Source organism: Manacus vitellinus, unplaced genomic scaffold, assembly GCF_001715985.3.
Source record: "Manacus vitellinus isolate BGI_N305 unplaced genomic scaffold, ASM171598v3 scaffold_18_pilon, whole genome shotgun sequence".
Taxonomy (NCBI): Eukaryota; Metazoa; Chordata; class Aves; order Passeriformes; family Pipridae; genus Manacus; species Manacus vitellinus.
This window is the reverse complement of record NW_021939324.1, coordinates 10,271,850-10,288,884: the sequence shown is the minus strand read 5'-3', so window position 1 is coordinate 10,288,884 and position 17,035 is coordinate 10,271,850. Positions and strand designations below refer to the sequence as shown.

The following is a 17,035-nucleotide window of genomic DNA, read 5'->3' as shown; positions in this document are numbered from 1 at the left end:
ATTTGCACATACTTTTCCCAAATCCTTACTCCACCAGTCCTGAGAGAAGTAGATGTTTCCCTGCTGTAGCAGGAGGAAACCCCTAGCTGCAGATTATTCTTCTGTATCTGTTTCCACTGCTGCAGATACTCAAGTAAACCCATGCCCCCCCTGCAAGGTGCCAGCTCTGTCAAACCACTGCATGTCCCAGTACAATTATCTGACCTAAAACAAATGGCTAAAAGGAGAAAGTGACCACAGTGAAGGGTGAGGAACTTCATTCAACCACCTCTTGAAATGAAACTGAGTTATGGAACACCTAAAATCCAACAAGAACAAGTCATTACTTTGGTGTCTTCTTAGCATAGACATCAGACACAAGCTCAAAATCTTTTTCTTCAAAAAAATAGACAAATGGACCACTTTTTGTGCTTGCCAAAAGCACAAGAAGCTGTGATAGCATTTACAAAAGTTGTTTCTTTCACCTTATTTCATCAGTTTCTTGGTGTACAAAAAAGAAAAAGAGCTATTTTGGTGTCCTCTTTTTCTGGAATGCCAGAAAGCCATTTTAATAGCAGTTTTATTTTCATCAATTCTTGAAAAACAAAAAGAAAAAAAAGAGGTTCCAAAAGGAATTTGCTTATCCTTGAAAACCCCCAAGTGCACCTCACACTCCCCCTCAGCCCTAATCCCTACCATTCCTGTAAGCAAGAGAAAAGGACTCAAATAAAAACATTCTACGTATTTCTTATTATGTTTTTTGTTGCTGATGGACCATAAGCCTTTGGTATGCTGCAGGCAGAGACAATTTTTAATAACAGTCACCTGCTTATTCATGTCCTGCATCACATGAAAGGCCACACAGCACACTCAGCATTAATTATTAATCTCATTATGTTATCAAAGTACCAGCTAAGCAGGATCTTCACAGAAGAGATACAATTCCTCTGGTGACACCAAGTTCAGACAGACAGAAACATCAGAACTCCGCCCTCAGACAGTGGCTTCTTTTGAAACACATGGATCTTGACATGGACTTAAGTCAGAAGCATTGCGTGCATATTTCATCTTTGAATTTACTGGAAACTAATGGACTGATGAAAATTCTGCACTGCAGTTTAGGTATTAGCGGTTTTAGGAAGCCCGTGAAGCAACAGCAGAGTTCAGCTTTTTATTTGAAATCTAAAATCAAACCACAAGAAAGTGAAATTGCTTAGAGATGAACAGATCCAATTCCTTCTGCACTAAAGTAAAATCTAAACAAAAACTGCATCAAATATAATATTTTGCCAACATACAGATTTTGGTGTCAGCAGAACAAACACAAGTAACAGCTTTGCTGACCCCAGTGAACACTCAGTACATAAGGAGCCCTTTACAGATTTCAGAGATCTCAGTACAGTGGCTGCAGTCTGTTGCCTCTTCCTTGGCATCTCAGGTTATTAAGGGTCAATCTTGCTAAATCCTCCAGTTAGTCTTGCTTTCCTAGTCTTTTTTTGCACTGTAATGGGCAAGTTCAAACTTTTGTTAGACATCTCTACAAGGGTCTGAAAATGCTGTTTAACATTATGATTATTATTATTAGTTTTTTTCACCCAGAGGGTGGTTGGACACTGGAAGAGACTCCTCAGGGAAGTGGTCACAGCACTGAGCCTGCCAGAGTTCAAGAGGCATTTGAATAATGCTCTCAGGCACATGGTATGATTTTTGGAGCTGTCCTGTGCAGGTCCAGTAGTTGGACTCTACGATCCTTGTGGGTCCCTTCCAACTCAGGATGTTCTATGATTTCCTAAGATGCAAAATAATTGCTGTTGACATTGAAAATACCATTACAATCTCAGCCAGCAACCACCACAGCAAATGAATTTGTCTCTGCCAGTTTCAGACACTGAAAAACTTAAGCAGGCACCATCTTTCTTACTTATTATTCTCTGGCAAGAAAGAAATACAAGATACTAGAAAAATAGTGAGAAGTTTCCCTGTACTCCTACCTTCTCTTTAACATAGTAGAAATGCATAAGCTCACAAATAACATTTCTGGGATAAATTCCTGTTTTAAAGTATGTTCTCTCCTATAGCTTCTCACTAAGGAGAACAGTATGTGCTACTAACCATCATGTGATACCACTTTGACCTTGAGGAAGTAAGGAAAATCTTGAAATTGAAAAAACAACAGAATTATATTTATTTAGAAACAGCAGATCAAGGTCTCTCTCTGTTGAGACAGAAAGCAGCAGGAATGTTAAAATGTACCTCCAGCTTTATAAACTGAAAACAAAGATATGCCAATACCATTCAATACTTTACCTTACATTTACCATGACTTCAACTGAAGTATAAGCTATGCCCAAAATAGATAGTAGACATCGCAGTATTAAGTATTATGCTAATCGCAAGGTAAGATCAGTGCTCTTGTGGAAAAAAAGGGAAGGGAGATACAAACAGAGGATCTGAAGACTGCAAAAACATACTATTAAAAATTCGAAAAGCTGCAAACACACATCTCTCTCAGTGCCATCAATACTTCAAAGGGAAAAAAAAAACAACCAACAAACCCCAAAACAAAAAAAATCACATTTTCCCCCGTTTCATGTTCAACATGAAGTGGAGTTTTGATTTTTGTTTTTGAAAGCAGCCAAACACAGTGTGCTTCAAAATTTACTGGGTGTAACAAGTTAACACTTCCCTATTCTATAGACGTTAATCAGAAAAATGGGAAGCTCTAAAACCCAGTTCTAGTCATGAATCTCATTGAACTTTGTTCCAGCAAAGAGATTGCAGCTGAGACCAAGGGCTGGCACTCCCCAAATATGCTGCAAAGTAAATCCCACATGACCAGGTCTGTGCAGACACGGCAAATGTGGACATACTTAAGTAAAGCTCACTGTGCTTTCCTTGGGTCAGGGGATGCAATCTGCAACTTGGAAACCATCAGGAAAAGATGATGTTCCAGCTTTTAACATCTACTGATGTAACATAATTTCATTGCTTTGTTTCTTTAACAAGGAAAAGGGGTTTAGCATAAGGCATAAATAGATGTTTGATGTTTACCCATCTTAGAGCAGCCTGTTTGACAGCCAGGTTTTAAAGTCACTCCTGCCACAGAGCGTAACTTATGATGCAGTTGATGTTCTAATGCTTTCTGCAAGTGAAAGGCTGCCCTGTGGACAAAGGTGGCTGGCATGTAGTGGTATCCTCCATATACCCACCCAGCCTCACACCCCAGGAGCAGCAGCCAACATCCATAACCTGCATACAATGGCCCTCCATGGATTTCTCCCACTTGCAAGCCTCCTGTCTGAGGTATTTTTTGCACATTTCCAGTGAACCTTTTCCCCTTCTCTCCTTGCCCTCACAGCTTCTTTTCATTCTACCCACTGGAAAGCAAAACACACCAGTGCCCTGAGTATACCTATGACATAGCAGAGCAATTCCTGGACAGTGGCAGATGTGTGCCTGCAGGAACTGTTTTGGTTTTTACTGCCATAGTGGACAAATTCTGCTTTTGGTCCTGTAACAAGCAGACTTAGGGAGCAGAATAATAGCAGTAGTGAAAAGCATTGGTTTTAAGTCAATTTCATTCACTGAAAGAGTTCTTTTACACTCCTTACTGCATCAAATTTTTAACTCACTGCTCTGCTTTGATGGTAACCGGATTTTAGGAACAGTTAACACACTACAGCTGGCAGAAGAGCTTGAGTTGTCAAACCAGCTTTATCACTTCCTTTGTGAGGCAAATGCATCACCCATAACCCAAAAAGTGTAACAACCCAAGTGGGAACAATAAAAACCAGGATGAGAATCCGGTATCTCATCTTGGCTGCCATGCAAAGCAAGTAGGGTACTTCTTCACCGCACACCTTTATAGCACACCACAATTGCTGGTCTGTGAGCCTTCATTCCAGGGCAGGCTAGCTGTTTGTCCTCTGGATAGCTGGAAAATTAGGCATTAAGTTAGCTGTCATTCTACCAGAATACCTCTGTAGTCAGTACCACAGTAACAACTCACTTGTCAATATTCCTCAATTCAACTCAAACAAACAAAGACAAAAAAACCAAAAAAAACCCACAACGCCCCAAAAAAACAACAAAAACCCATTACAGACAGTGTATAAGCAATTGGAAGAAACATGGGTAGCTGGAAAATATGCAAACAGTGAAGAACAGAACCATTTTCACAGCCTTCCCTAACTTGAGTGAGGTGGAAAGAATTTGAGGGCTTTACACAACCACACACAGAGGCCTGCACATGCCTATCTCTAGATAAAAAAAAGCATCACACTATCAGCCTCAAATGGTAGTGGCTCCAGAACATGAAGAATGTTCTGACAAATGTCCAAGCTCCTGAGAGATCGATACAGGCTCTTATCAACTCTGGGACACTACTATAACCTACCTCTTACTAGAAGCTTGAATTTAAATGCAGGTGAATAGGAAGTCATCTTTATTAAATCATGTGAAACACTGAGAACAACAGCAAACAAAAGCACCATACAGTGCACACACTGAGCCACACAACTCCACAACCTAAACAGCTTGGTTGCAAGTCTGACCATGTATTACTTTAAAAAAAAATAATAGAGTCCCTTGCAGAGGACTGCCATTCATCTTGTGGTGAGGAACACTGGGTTTTTCAGTAATTCGATCTATTAAGACAGGATTCACACGGTCTGTAGTGAGTAACATCAACAGCAAAAGCAGTTTCCAGCATTATTCCATTTCTATAGATATGAGGTAAAAACTGCCAGAGTGCTCCTTCTCCAGTCTGTGAATTGTTGAGATATTGGCAACAAAATGATGTTTAAAGGAACACAGATTTACATCCCTCAGAAATTTCTTTATGCCATAAAATACTTGCCTGCAGTAGCTGGAAGGCAAAAGCCAGATGCAAGGTCACACCTGCACATTCAGTGAGCACTGATCCCTCCACTCCCCAAGTTGCTTTTCCAATTCAAAACTGGAGGTATAGTGGCACATTAGTTTTTTTACTAATCTCAGCAATCATTGGACCAATTTTAGAATCTCCAGTCTCAAAGCACTAGCTAAGCCAGCTGTGGAGATGTGGATTTCTAACATCCACAAAGTAATAGCAAAGGTCTCTTGCTCTAGAAGCATGTTTTCTATGAACACTTTTTTTTTCAATCCAGTACAGTGAGATCCCACTATCACATACCTGTGGGCACCTCACTAGTAGCAGTGGTCTATACAAAGTAGTGCTATAAAGCTCACTAGGCACAGTTGCTGTCTCATCTCTTCTGATCTGTGAAAAGCCTCTTATACCTCCCCACAGCAGTTTCTGCCAGAGCCTGAATAAACACTTCTTCCGAAGATCAACAGTTTTTCAGGACATGATAGCTGAGAAAGAAGGATCTCAGCATGTGAAAAGTACACTTCTGCAAGGGACCTCTTAAGAAGCAGATTCCATCAGTCCAGGTAATTCCTCCTCCGGTCCAAAGCAAACAGACACATGATCACAGAGCTTTTTGAATGCCACACCAGGGATACAATCCTATGGGATACCTTCCAGGCAAAATGCACCACTTTGCTGGTCAGCTACATGGTGTGCGACTGTCACAGCCCACAGACCAGCGTGGGTGATCGGGGTACACAGCCCACATGCCATCACTTGTTCCATCATTAACACACAGAGAAGCAAAGGCCAAGGCTGCTCTCAGGTAAATAGGAATTACTGAGCAGAGTTCAAACAGTACAGAAAAACTTACCCTCATGTTAAGAACAATACTTAAACCTTTTAGACTAAGCAAAGAATGTCCTTCCATCCCACAGGTACTGTCACAGATTCTTCCCAACAGCAACTTCCTATGACTCTCTTAGGCAAGATGCAAGCCTAAAGTACCTCTGCTACCTCACAGCGCCAGTATCCCTATTCCTCGGTGTGCTCTTTATAGTAATGTAATGTCTCAGCTGCTGCTGCTACCTTGGTGAGGCCATCTCAGGTCATGCTTAATATTAACCAGGAGCTACCCAGGGTGCAGAAAGAAGCCATCACTTTGATCTGACAAGCAGTTAGTCTTGTGGGTGGAGTACAAAGTCAAAGAGGCTTTTGAGTTGCACCACAGATAATCCAAGTTAAAAAGGGGAAAGTGAAGGAGAACTGAAAATGCCATGTGTTCTCTTGGTGAAGCTGAACCTACAAACTACACTGATATGAGGGTAGCAGAGTATGACCTAACTTCAAATTTCTCACTCTTGAATTTAAAAAAAAGAAGAAATCCCAATTCCTTTCTTAAGAGGGTCATACCTAAAAGAGAGTGGAAACTTTGAGAAAGAAAACTAACTGGGCTCTGAAGAGACTGTACTATTAGCTTCAGTACATGCTATGGAACAAGTACCATATGGTCTAGTCTGCAAAAAACAAAGGTCATATCCATCATTACTTGGCATCATTATTTTGCAACTATACAGACTGAGCAATGACCCATTACATGTGCACAAATTACCTCAACATGCCAGTGAGCAGGTCAATGCATCCTGTACAGAAACCAGCACAAACGTTTCTGTCTCCTTCAGATCTCACTGTTAAGACTTTTCATATGCAAATGTCACCATCCAAGCAATTATTGGAGTGACTGATACTGCTGACAGCTGCATATGAAAACTCTGCTATATCTGCACAATTGTATAACTAGCCAAAACAAAATAGCCAGTACTCTAGTATGCTGAGGATCAAGACATGAAACAACAAGTGCACTTGTTGATCAATCCCTCTGTATGGACAGAGCTACTTCAGCAATGGGTATATCCCAGCTAAGTAGGATTCTTCAAAGAATTTCACCTCATAAAGTACCCTCATTTCAAACACTTGGCCTTCACAGAGTTGTTGCCAGCCATGCTCACTGGTACTATATTCATCTTAAAGCAGAGAGAGTAGATGAGCCAAAGTTCATAATCCACTACATGACAGGCTACCACTCCCAGATTTTTTTGACAAACTGAGAAAAAACATGTTACTAAGAAATATCTTAATATTTTCTGGCTACAGTGAGCTAGTTGTACAGCTAGATTACAATATTATACATTTACCTATAAGCACAGAGCTTTAAAGATTTCCTGTAGTCTGAAAGCATTTGAGTAGCATTAATTCACTCATGAGCACCAGGGTGAAGAGTTGCCACAATTTTGCCCATGAAGAAACAGCAGCAGGAAACCTGGCAAAATTCACTTGTAGTACCAAGATTTCGTAGGACCCCAGTACCTCCCCAGAAACATGGTGGACTCCAAAGCCACTCTCCATGGTCCCATAGTCCTGGCAACTTTAGCTTTCTGTACTGCAAAATTGCTGGCTTTAACTGAAGCCAATTAAGCACTTTAGGGTTTGACCTTTTAAGCATATTAAACTGCATGTACTTTTATATAGCAGCTTCAAACTATCATGTCATCAGTGACCAATACTGCAATTAGCCATTGCAAACCAATTCAATAAAAACCAACACTATGAAGAAGGCAAATTTTAGAACATAAAATGGAAAAGTTGGGAAAGAATGAGAATTTACATTTTCAAAATAAAAAAAAAAAAAAAAGACTTCTCAAAAAGAAATTTCCTGGGTAGTTTTCTTTTACAGTATCTTCATAGCCCTAACATTGAAGCTAAACCTTCAGTGTTTTACACAAGTTCCTGCCTTACTGAACAGCTGAGCAAGAAAAATTAAAAAAAAATTCTGGCAGTTCTGACTCTGAAATTGCAGCATATGCTTTGTGAAACAAGGTGTATTCCATTTCAAGCCAAGAAAGACAAGGCTAGTAAAATGAGGTCTTCCATGTTTCAAATTTAAGCTTAGCATAAGAAGGTATAAATTATAAGAAGCCAAGAGAAATAATATCTGCTTAACGATGGATAATTATAACCTTAGCCAGCCACAACACATTTACTGTAAACTTGATTTGCTTTATATGCCAAAGCTTCAATCACAATTTAAACCCCTCAAATCTGTATTACCTTTACAATGCAGTAATTACACATCTGCGAAGAGACAAGAACAGCAAAAGCCAACGGTAGAATTTGATGTACTAAGTATTTCCTTTGGAAAGGAGGAAGTTGTGGTAAATTCTACCTGTTAACATTAATCTAATTCAATAAGACATTAGGGCTTGTGACAGCTGCTCATGCCCATCTTAAACATTTGTTATTTAATAGAAAAATTTTCCAAACTATACTGGATATGTATTAGAGCAATGTTTGGAGGGCATTATTAGTGGCCTCCATGGCTGCATTGCTTGAGGGGAGAAAATCCCTACTCCTAATTGCTTATTCTTGACTTCTTCTTCTTAGAAGTTCAAGGATGCTTGATGCTATCCATTTTTTGCTACCTTTTTTTTTTTTTTTTAGTATGCAAGAAACTTTCCTTAAAGGCAAAAGTAATAAATCAAACAATATAAATACAAGCAACCAAAACTTCATTTTATTAGATGTGTGATTTTCAGGAGAAAGGGGCCCAGCAATCTAATAGAACAAAATGTTTTTTCTCCAGTATCAAATATAACACTATCAAACACAACTGGCCTCTGCAGATATTACAAGCCTGCTATTGTGTTTAAAAAACAATTTCCTATGCTGCATATGTCTAACAGATACTGTGCCTAGCACAGAAGGTATTTGCAGAAGCATCAGCTAGCAGCAAGAGGATTCTCCTTTCTTGTTGAACTTGCAAAGTTTTTATTAAAGCTGGGCTACAGGAATTAAGTGTGCAAACAGTGGTTTGAAAAGCAGCTGAAAGTACACATTCTTCACCTGTTTAATTAACTCTGGAATTTCAAAATGCAAGGCTGCTCTATAATAGTGTTTTGATTACAAATATGGCGAGAAACAAAACATAACTCCTGGTATAGTATTGTCCCAGCCCTCTTCTGCCCCAGTCTTTTGCAATTTATTGTTTATTTCAGTATTTATTACTCTTCAATATGGTCCAAAACTTATTGTATGTGCACACAGTTGATTATCTGAAACAATATTTGCTGAATATATTACTGAAACAGTATTTCAGCAGCTGCCAACTGAATGGAAAAATTGCCATTGATATCCACGGTGTCCTGAACACTAAAAAGTCCTTTCCAATCATTCAGGACAGAGATTAAATGTCAAAGGCAGTTTCCACCCCTAAGATTCATTCATGAGGGTACTGCTGCAGCAAGCAGGCCACAGCTCCACGTAGTTTCACAACCAGCTGCGCGCCTGGGGCTGGAGGCACCATCCTGCCTTCTCTGACTCAGACCCACTGCCGGAAGTACAAAGCAGCAGAAGGGGCCCTGTACATCCCACAGGTTCTCCTCCAGCTCTGGGGAGGAGGGATGAGAACCCAGCTGGGACCCCTCCATTCAGCAGCAGCAAAAGTTGGGAATGCCCCATCCCTGGGAATGTTCAGAAACAGGTTGGATAGGGCTTGGAGCAACCAGGTTTAGTGGAAGGTGTCCCTGCCCATGGCACAGCGGTTGGAACTAGGTGATCTTTAAGGTCCTTTCCAACCCAAAGCATTCTGTGATTCTCTGAATAGCCAATCCATGAGCTGGATCCTGTGAAACTGCTCTCTCAGCCCAGCTGAAGGGCAGGATTCACCATGTGCTGTGAAGTAGCCTGCTTCCTACACTCAAGCCTCCCAAGCTGGTCTCATTTTGCTGCTGACTGAATCATGACTCTGTTTCACTCTGAGCCTCTTGCTTTCAAGAGTCCCTGGTTATGTTCAGGCTCTGCAGTGACAAAGAAAATGCTATAACTGTGCAAGCACAGAACAAAGATTGCACATCAATGTGTTTCACTCCTACTCGAGTACACAGAGAGGCAATAACTGTGCAGTGAGCAGTTATGCTACGGATGCAGCATTTTCTCTTGTTTCCTGTTCTGTCAGGTTAAGGTTGAGGAAAACACGAACATGCACCTTTGACACCTCAGCCTAGGCCTGGCACCAGCTTGGACACCCTGGACAGCATTACTCACCTCCTGAGGAAGCATGGCTAGGGGCTACACAGCTACGAGACACAGGCATTTCTCCTTGTTTCTACAAGTTTTTTGTATGTGTTTGTTGCCAGGTTGTTTTTACATTAGTAAGAGTGTCTCGGGGCAAAGTCTCATGGTGCAAAAAGCCTATCTCAACAGTGCTCTGTGAAGGGAGAAATTTCCCTCACACTCTCTCTTCCCCACCACAACGGCTCTGTCCACCCAAAAGCACTCCCAGAGTCTTCACCACACCCTGTATCACCACCCTTTCCTCCCTAATGAGCAGTAGGGACCAGTGTGCTGAGACAGAGGACAGGATATCCAGCAGCATTGGACCGCCACATCAGCTCCACCTATGACAGACCAATCCCTTGATGAGGGAAGTACAAGGCTCCCTACACTGCAGAACTCATCCCCACCTCATGCAGTAGTAAGCATTGCTCATGAATATGACCTGCATATTCTGATTTTCCAAACAGATTCAGAAATGCTTCTAGGTACCTAACAATTCCGTGAGTAACTGTTTTGGCTATGAAGTCCCATCATGGGCTAGCAGAGCTAAAAGAATGTTTCTTCTAAAAACTTGCTACTAGCATGAATCCATTTTATGAAAATAAACACGAGGATGGGGAGGGTGTTACTCCTAATAGATGCTAATTTAAGTCATTAATGGTAAAAATAACTTCACTGTGAAAAATCAAGGGAGCTGCTTCAAATGAACTGGAGGACTTGAGTTCAAAGTGACAAGTAGCCCTGTGAAAGGGAAAGGTTAAAGGATGATAAAGCCAGGATGATAAACTAGTAATAATAGCAAAAGAAACAAAAAAGGTTGGATTTGGAGATTAAATTCCATAAGGCAGCAGATAGGTAAGTTGCAACATATCAAGTAGAAACCTTGAGTAAAATCAACCTTGACTCACTGGAGTTTCCAGAGATGGTGAAGCTGATCTAACATCTCTACAAATGAGACCTGCTCCCTCCCCTCTCTCAAGAGTGCAGCTGCACCCAATCCCCTTCCTCTTGCCAGCACAGGTTCTCCTCTGACCCGTGGATCAGACCAGTCAGCTCACTAGAAAACTGACTCAGCAAAAGAGCGAAGAATTGCCTGCCAGCATAATGAGCTGATTCAGCTGACTGAGGACAATCTCTTACAACGGAACAATGGAGGCAACAGGAGTGTTCAGAGCAGAACAGTCCTATCTGGCAGCAGTAAGACACTTGTCACCTTAAATATTTGAACAGGCAATCACTCTGCAAGGGAAAGAGGAAGCAAAGAACAAAGGAAACAATGTTGCTACAGCAAATGGGACAGTAGTGAAAAAGAAGCAAGAATGGCTAATTTTTATAACAAAGCCTCTAGGACAAAACCAGTGGCAGCTATCGTGAGGGAAAATGTGTAGAAACAAGGCTCAGAACATCATTTAATGGATGATTCCTGACCGAAGTACACTGTTGTAATCCATTACAAAGGTCCTATGGTTTGTCATTGCACTAATATTTCATAGTTTGCACTACTAATCAGAATTCAAGTTTTCTTTTCTCAATAGAAATGAATAGGAAAGTAATCCAAATTAAGTTTATGATTAAAAACAGCATCATCAACAAATGCAGAGCACAAGCAAGACACTACCAGTGGTGCCCACAGCAATAACTTGAGTACAACAGGCATATTTGAAAAAGTCTGACCAGACTGAATATAAAATATGCTTTTACATACAACAATAGAAGCACTTCAAGCTACTTCAAAAGCACCAGGATATTGTACCTTGCTTAGTCATTATGAAAATGCTGTTGAATATTTGTTTAGAAAATACAGTGTACATAGCACAGTACATTTGCATGAAGTGATCGAATCCCTGTACACTGGCAAATCAGTGTTTCATCACAGGCTGTTGCTTCAAGAGATGAATACTGCTGTCCAGTGAGTTAGAGGAACTAAAGGAAGAACAGGGTACATCTTATCTTATGCCCCTCCTGCACCTAGCACTGAGATTATATCGATTATTAAATCAGTAAGAGCCCAGGTGACTTTCTACCATCTTAGCAACCTGAGTCTCTCCACAAGCACTAGTGCCAAGAAAGGAGCACAACCACAGAGCCAGGAGCAAAATACTTACCTCAGTTAGTCATATAAGCCTGTCTCAGCTTCTCAAAAATCACAGCTTCATGTTCCATTACCCAGCCCCTACTTTCACTGAAGATGAACACCATGGTAAGTTTGAGGATGTCTTGATTTTTTCTAAATCCTTCTTTGAATCAGACTTTTCACATTGTGCATCAGTTTCTCATATTGAGTGCTATGAAATTCCAACATTCAGTTAATCCAAATAATTTGAGATATTGAAATAAAAATTGCAATGCTTAAGAAAACAACAGGCTTGAACTTCCTTATTTAGAGGCCAGGAACAAATGTGCTTTCATTTACTTACCTTTTTGCTTCTTCTAAGTGGCACAGATACTCATAAGCAATATTCTGACGCCTCCTCTCATCCATTTCCTCTGCAGAAAGTCTTTCATCATCCACAATAGCTGCAAGCAGAAACCCATACCAAGTTACACATGAGTCAGGGGTGATTTTTAGAGCAATTTTACTGAGAACCTGGGCAAATTACTGAAGAAGGGAAATTAAAATAGTATCACTTCTCTTTAAAAGAGGCCCTTTATAGTATAGTCTACAAAGATCTTTATGTCACGAAGAGTATACTGTTCTCTCTACGATGAATACCTCAAGTTTCACTTCTTTGACACATGTTGCTCTTAGGCCATTGTTTTGGGGGTAGGATGGAGCATTCAAACATGCAGGGCTGAGCCTGGGAGCCAGTAAAGTTTCAGCTTACACATCCTCACAGGACTTTGACGACTCTCATGAGGAAGCTCAAGGCAAGCAGAGGAAGAAGCAGCCCCACAATAAGCAGAGCCTCAATGGTAGGGCAACATACTTCAAAGGTATCTCAAGGACAGATTGGGAATTGGCTGCAACTTCAGGGAGCCATGAGATTGCAACAGGCTGAGCTGCCTCCCACTCCTGGGGGATGACAGTTGTCATCAAATAAATAAGCTGTGGTATCTCCTACTTACTGCTGCAATCACATCACCTCCCATAAAAGCACTCTCCCAGGCTATTGAGTATGTCTGTGCACTTCTCTAGCTGCAAATTGCCCTGATTATTTACAACTACTATCCAGTGATTGGTCTCCCTCTCTTTGCAGGGTATAGAGGGCCTCTGTGAGCACCTCTGCAATTCTTCCAAGCAGAAGTGCAATGAATCTGAAGGACCACGAGTGCTGACTTCTAGCTGAATTTCAGGCACAGCAGGTGAGGCTTTTGGAAATAGCCTTCAGCATAAACCAGTTACCAAAATTACACCCTATTTGTGCTAGATTGACAGTTGGGCTACATGATCTTGAAGGTCTCTTCCAACCTCAATGATTGTTATTCTGTGAAAAGACCTGGTCCTGCCCTTCCTCATATTTCTCAGCCATGTACTCACACCACCTCTCATGTCAGAGCTGGCAGCCCTGTGACTGCATCAGTGAAGCAGAACAACGGGCAGCCCTCGCTAAAGAGACCCATTTCTAGGAAGATTGGGGCTGTGATCTGAGCCATTGTGCACCTGCAGGCATGGTGGTGCAGGCACAAGGGAGGGGACGGAAACACAGGGCTGGGCCAGCTGCTCTCTGCGGTGGCCCATGAGCCTGCTAGCTGAGAACATCAAGACACATCTTCAGTAAAAAAAAACACAGGCCCTGCTCCTCCTCAAATGCACTGCAACATGCTTTGTTAGTTCCATTCCCACACAGACTGGGCATGTCATCAGCAAGTTCTCAGCTTTTCCCCAGTACAACTGCCTCATGTAGTGGGTAAACACCTTCTGGTAACAGAATCAGGCAACTCAAGTAAGAAGCACTTTAAACCAGCAAGACTCTGGGCTTTACAAATACTTGCATGCATACAAGCCTGTACCTCAAAAAGAAAAAACAAAAACACAAACCAGCAACAACAAAAAACCCAACCCTACGAAAAAGAGCTAAAAAATCCCCAGATCCCACATACATTCACTGAGGACACAAAAAAAGTGACTTGCCCACATTTTGGACTGATGCTACCACATGTTTAACATCTCATATAGCTGCTTTAAGCTTTGTAGTTTCTGTTTTAATCACTACAGGCACTGTTATCTCTCATCTTCCTTTGCTATTAACATTGGTCTTCCTAATTACCCAGATATTTCATACGCTGATCAAACAAATTCATGTCTTGCTCAGAGTTTCTTTTAAGTCTGGTAGCTCCAATAAGTGTGACTAACTCTAAAATGAGCTCTCAGACACTGTAATCAGGCTTATCACTTGTCATGAAGCAAAACATAGTTTGGAGGCAAACATGAGATGCAAAGTAAAATATTCAGTCTGGCAAACTGGCCATGGAGACTGCTCTACCCACACCACCGTCAGCACATCCAGGACAGGCTGTTCCCACTCCCTGACAGAGCTGCAGAGGGCTCCTCACTCCCCAGAGCGAGGGAGAAGTATTGATGAAACACCACACTGAAACTTAATTTATCACTTTAGTATTTGCAGCACTGAGCTCTAAGGCCACTTTTCAAATGCTCTCCACAGCTATGAGAGCCCACATATGAAGACAAGTGCCATCAGAAGATCCCAGCCAATTGTCCTGTCAGCTAGGGTGGGACCAAACCAAGCCTCTATCCTCCATGACAGTCCCCATGCCCTGCTCCTCTTAATTGTTAAACAGACATTTACTCCTGCCCTCCAAACACAACTCACCACATCCATAACCAAAGCAGCAAAAAAGGCAGCTTGTCAGAAGGTAGGTGAAAGAAAACGACATGACCCATTTGATAAGTATGACTCTAGGAATTAACCTGAATAACACTAATGCTTTACAGTCTAGCCCTGGATCTACATGTTGATAGGTGCCTCCCATTCTCAGACATCCCAGATCAAGCAGCCCTGGCCCATTTCAAATCCCTCATTGAAATTATCTGCAAAGATTGATTCAGGCATTAATAGATATTCTGGGATTGTAATAGTTGCTCTGCTCAGGAAACCCTTCAAGACACTGAGAAGTGAAAAAGCCAGATCCTGTCTAGAAGAGATACCAGCAGCTCACAGGCTGGGAATCAGACTTCTTTCCTGTCAAGGCCAAAGCCGCTGAAGTTTCCAGGCTGAATATCTGAGCACTGGAAATACAGAGCATAGGGAATGTCAACACGTACAGTGCTAATGCTGAGAGGAGTGTCTTGCAACACCAGCTTCCGATAAATCTGATTACACGCTTTCCCCTTCCAGCATATATTCACTTCAAAGCAACTGTGCTATCACATCAAAAGTGGTTACAGACACAATTTTAGAAACACAAATGACAACCTGCAGGATAGAAGTGGCCTCAGGACTGAGCTGCAGAGGTAATTACTTTGAAGACTTGGGTTCTTAAAAGTCTAGTCCATTATAACATATTTTGGCAAAGGCCTCAGTCTTTGGCTAGAGCCCTGCATACGGCTTTCTATAATTTCAAACACCCTGAGAGCACCCATCATGCCAGCCACCCCAAGTTGAACATACAAATGAGCTTGGTTTGAAGACAGAAAACTCAGTCTTTTTGCTAACAGGGCAAATATTAGTCAGAAGACTGGGAAAACTGATGAAAGAATAAACACTGCTGCTGTAACAGTAACTTTTTGATAATGGTCAGCTCACAAGGAAGAGAGTTCTGCAATAAAGGGTGTTATGTGGCAGAGTAAGCCAGGCTGGGCTTTACCTGAGGACATCCAGTGACAAAATGTTGCTACTGAAGAGATCGAAATACCACAGAACAAGGCATACACTACATCACAGCTATACAGGAAAAAGACATCTAAACAACGTCATATGATTAATCAATTATGTAAATTTTGGGGTGAAACTGAGAGGAAAAATCTAAAATATTCCCTCACAGAGAGAATGTTAAGAATATGTCTGGACTACTGACAAGAAGTAATAAAAGTGCTTGCCTAAAAGCTCTCTATTTCAATTCATTTTAAATGTTGTCACCCTGTCAGTCAGTAGACACAAAACATGTGTGGTAAGACACTAAGTCCACTCATAGATATTTCTTCATAGAAAAAGCACAAAATGAAGAGTGTATACGAAACATATGGAGCAGTGGGCAGTACTAAAGCTTAAATTGCCACACCTAACAAACTTACTCTGGCAGTCAGTATGGTGCACAAATTTTCTGATTCTTCCCACAACTAATTCAATGGAAATAAAATTATATTCTACTAGCAACTTCCTACATATGCTTATTCCACATATGTACACAAAACCCCCAGTGTCTACCAAGGGGTCTTCATAAATTGAGAGACTTGATCATATTCCACCAGCTGACATATTGCACTTAGGCACACCTTCATCTTTATCTAAAATCATCCTGTGTAGGCAGTAGATAGGACTAGTTGATGTTTGGGCTTTGGTTATGAATCACAAAAACTTTCTGGTGTACCCTGATCCCAGACAGCCACTCCAGTTGTTGGCAAATACTTAGAGCTATGTCAACTGGTGACCACCAAGCTACCAACTCAACCCAAGGTGCTCCATGTACCTACAGTCAACATGGTGCATGCAGGATTTACTAAGTCTGACTTAGTGACTAACATTAGCATGCAACATGAAGGCATTTCAACCTTCTGGATTAGAGCAAGTTTTCAGAAATAGGGCCACCACTTCTTTAATAAGATACAGTATTATTACTGAAACTAGCAGCCAGCCCAGGTGTGCAAGAGCCACTGGAGCCATGACCTTACTAGCAGTCTGGAAAGAATCAAAACTTCAGGTTCACATAAGGTGTGGTCACTTTACACAAAAAATTTTAAGAACAAATACTGGTTACATAAATGCTATCCAGTTGAGAGTTAACCCTCATGTCATATCCATGGCAAGAATTTTGGAGATTCCAGGATCACAGAGATAATCTACATTGATCCTGAGTTTACTGGAAATCTATCAAATTGAAGCATGGTTTGAGTTGAAAGGAACCTTATAGATCACCTATTTTCAACTCCCCACCATGAGTAGGGACACCTTGCACTAGAAGAGGGTGCTCAAAGCC

At 41.3% G+C, this 17,035-nt stretch overlaps 1 protein-coding gene across 6 annotated transcripts in view; it reads right to left on the bottom strand.

The window, feature by feature from the left end:
• The window catches only part of IQGAP2 (IQ motif containing GTPase activating protein 2), a 103,130-nt gene extending 90,679 nt beyond the window's left edge, over positions 1-12,451 (bottom strand). For all 6 annotated transcript variants that reach the window (XM_018070384.2, XM_018070386.2, XM_018070388.2 and 3 more), the window contains exon 1: positions 12,358-12,451. In XM_018070384.2, coding sequence (XP_017925873.1) covers positions 12,358-12,422 — 65 coding nt within the window. In that variant the 5' untranslated portion in view covers positions 12,423-12,451. The remainder of the gene's footprint in view (positions 1-12,357) is intronic.
• Between the last annotated feature and the right edge of the window lie 4,584 nt (positions 12,452-17,035).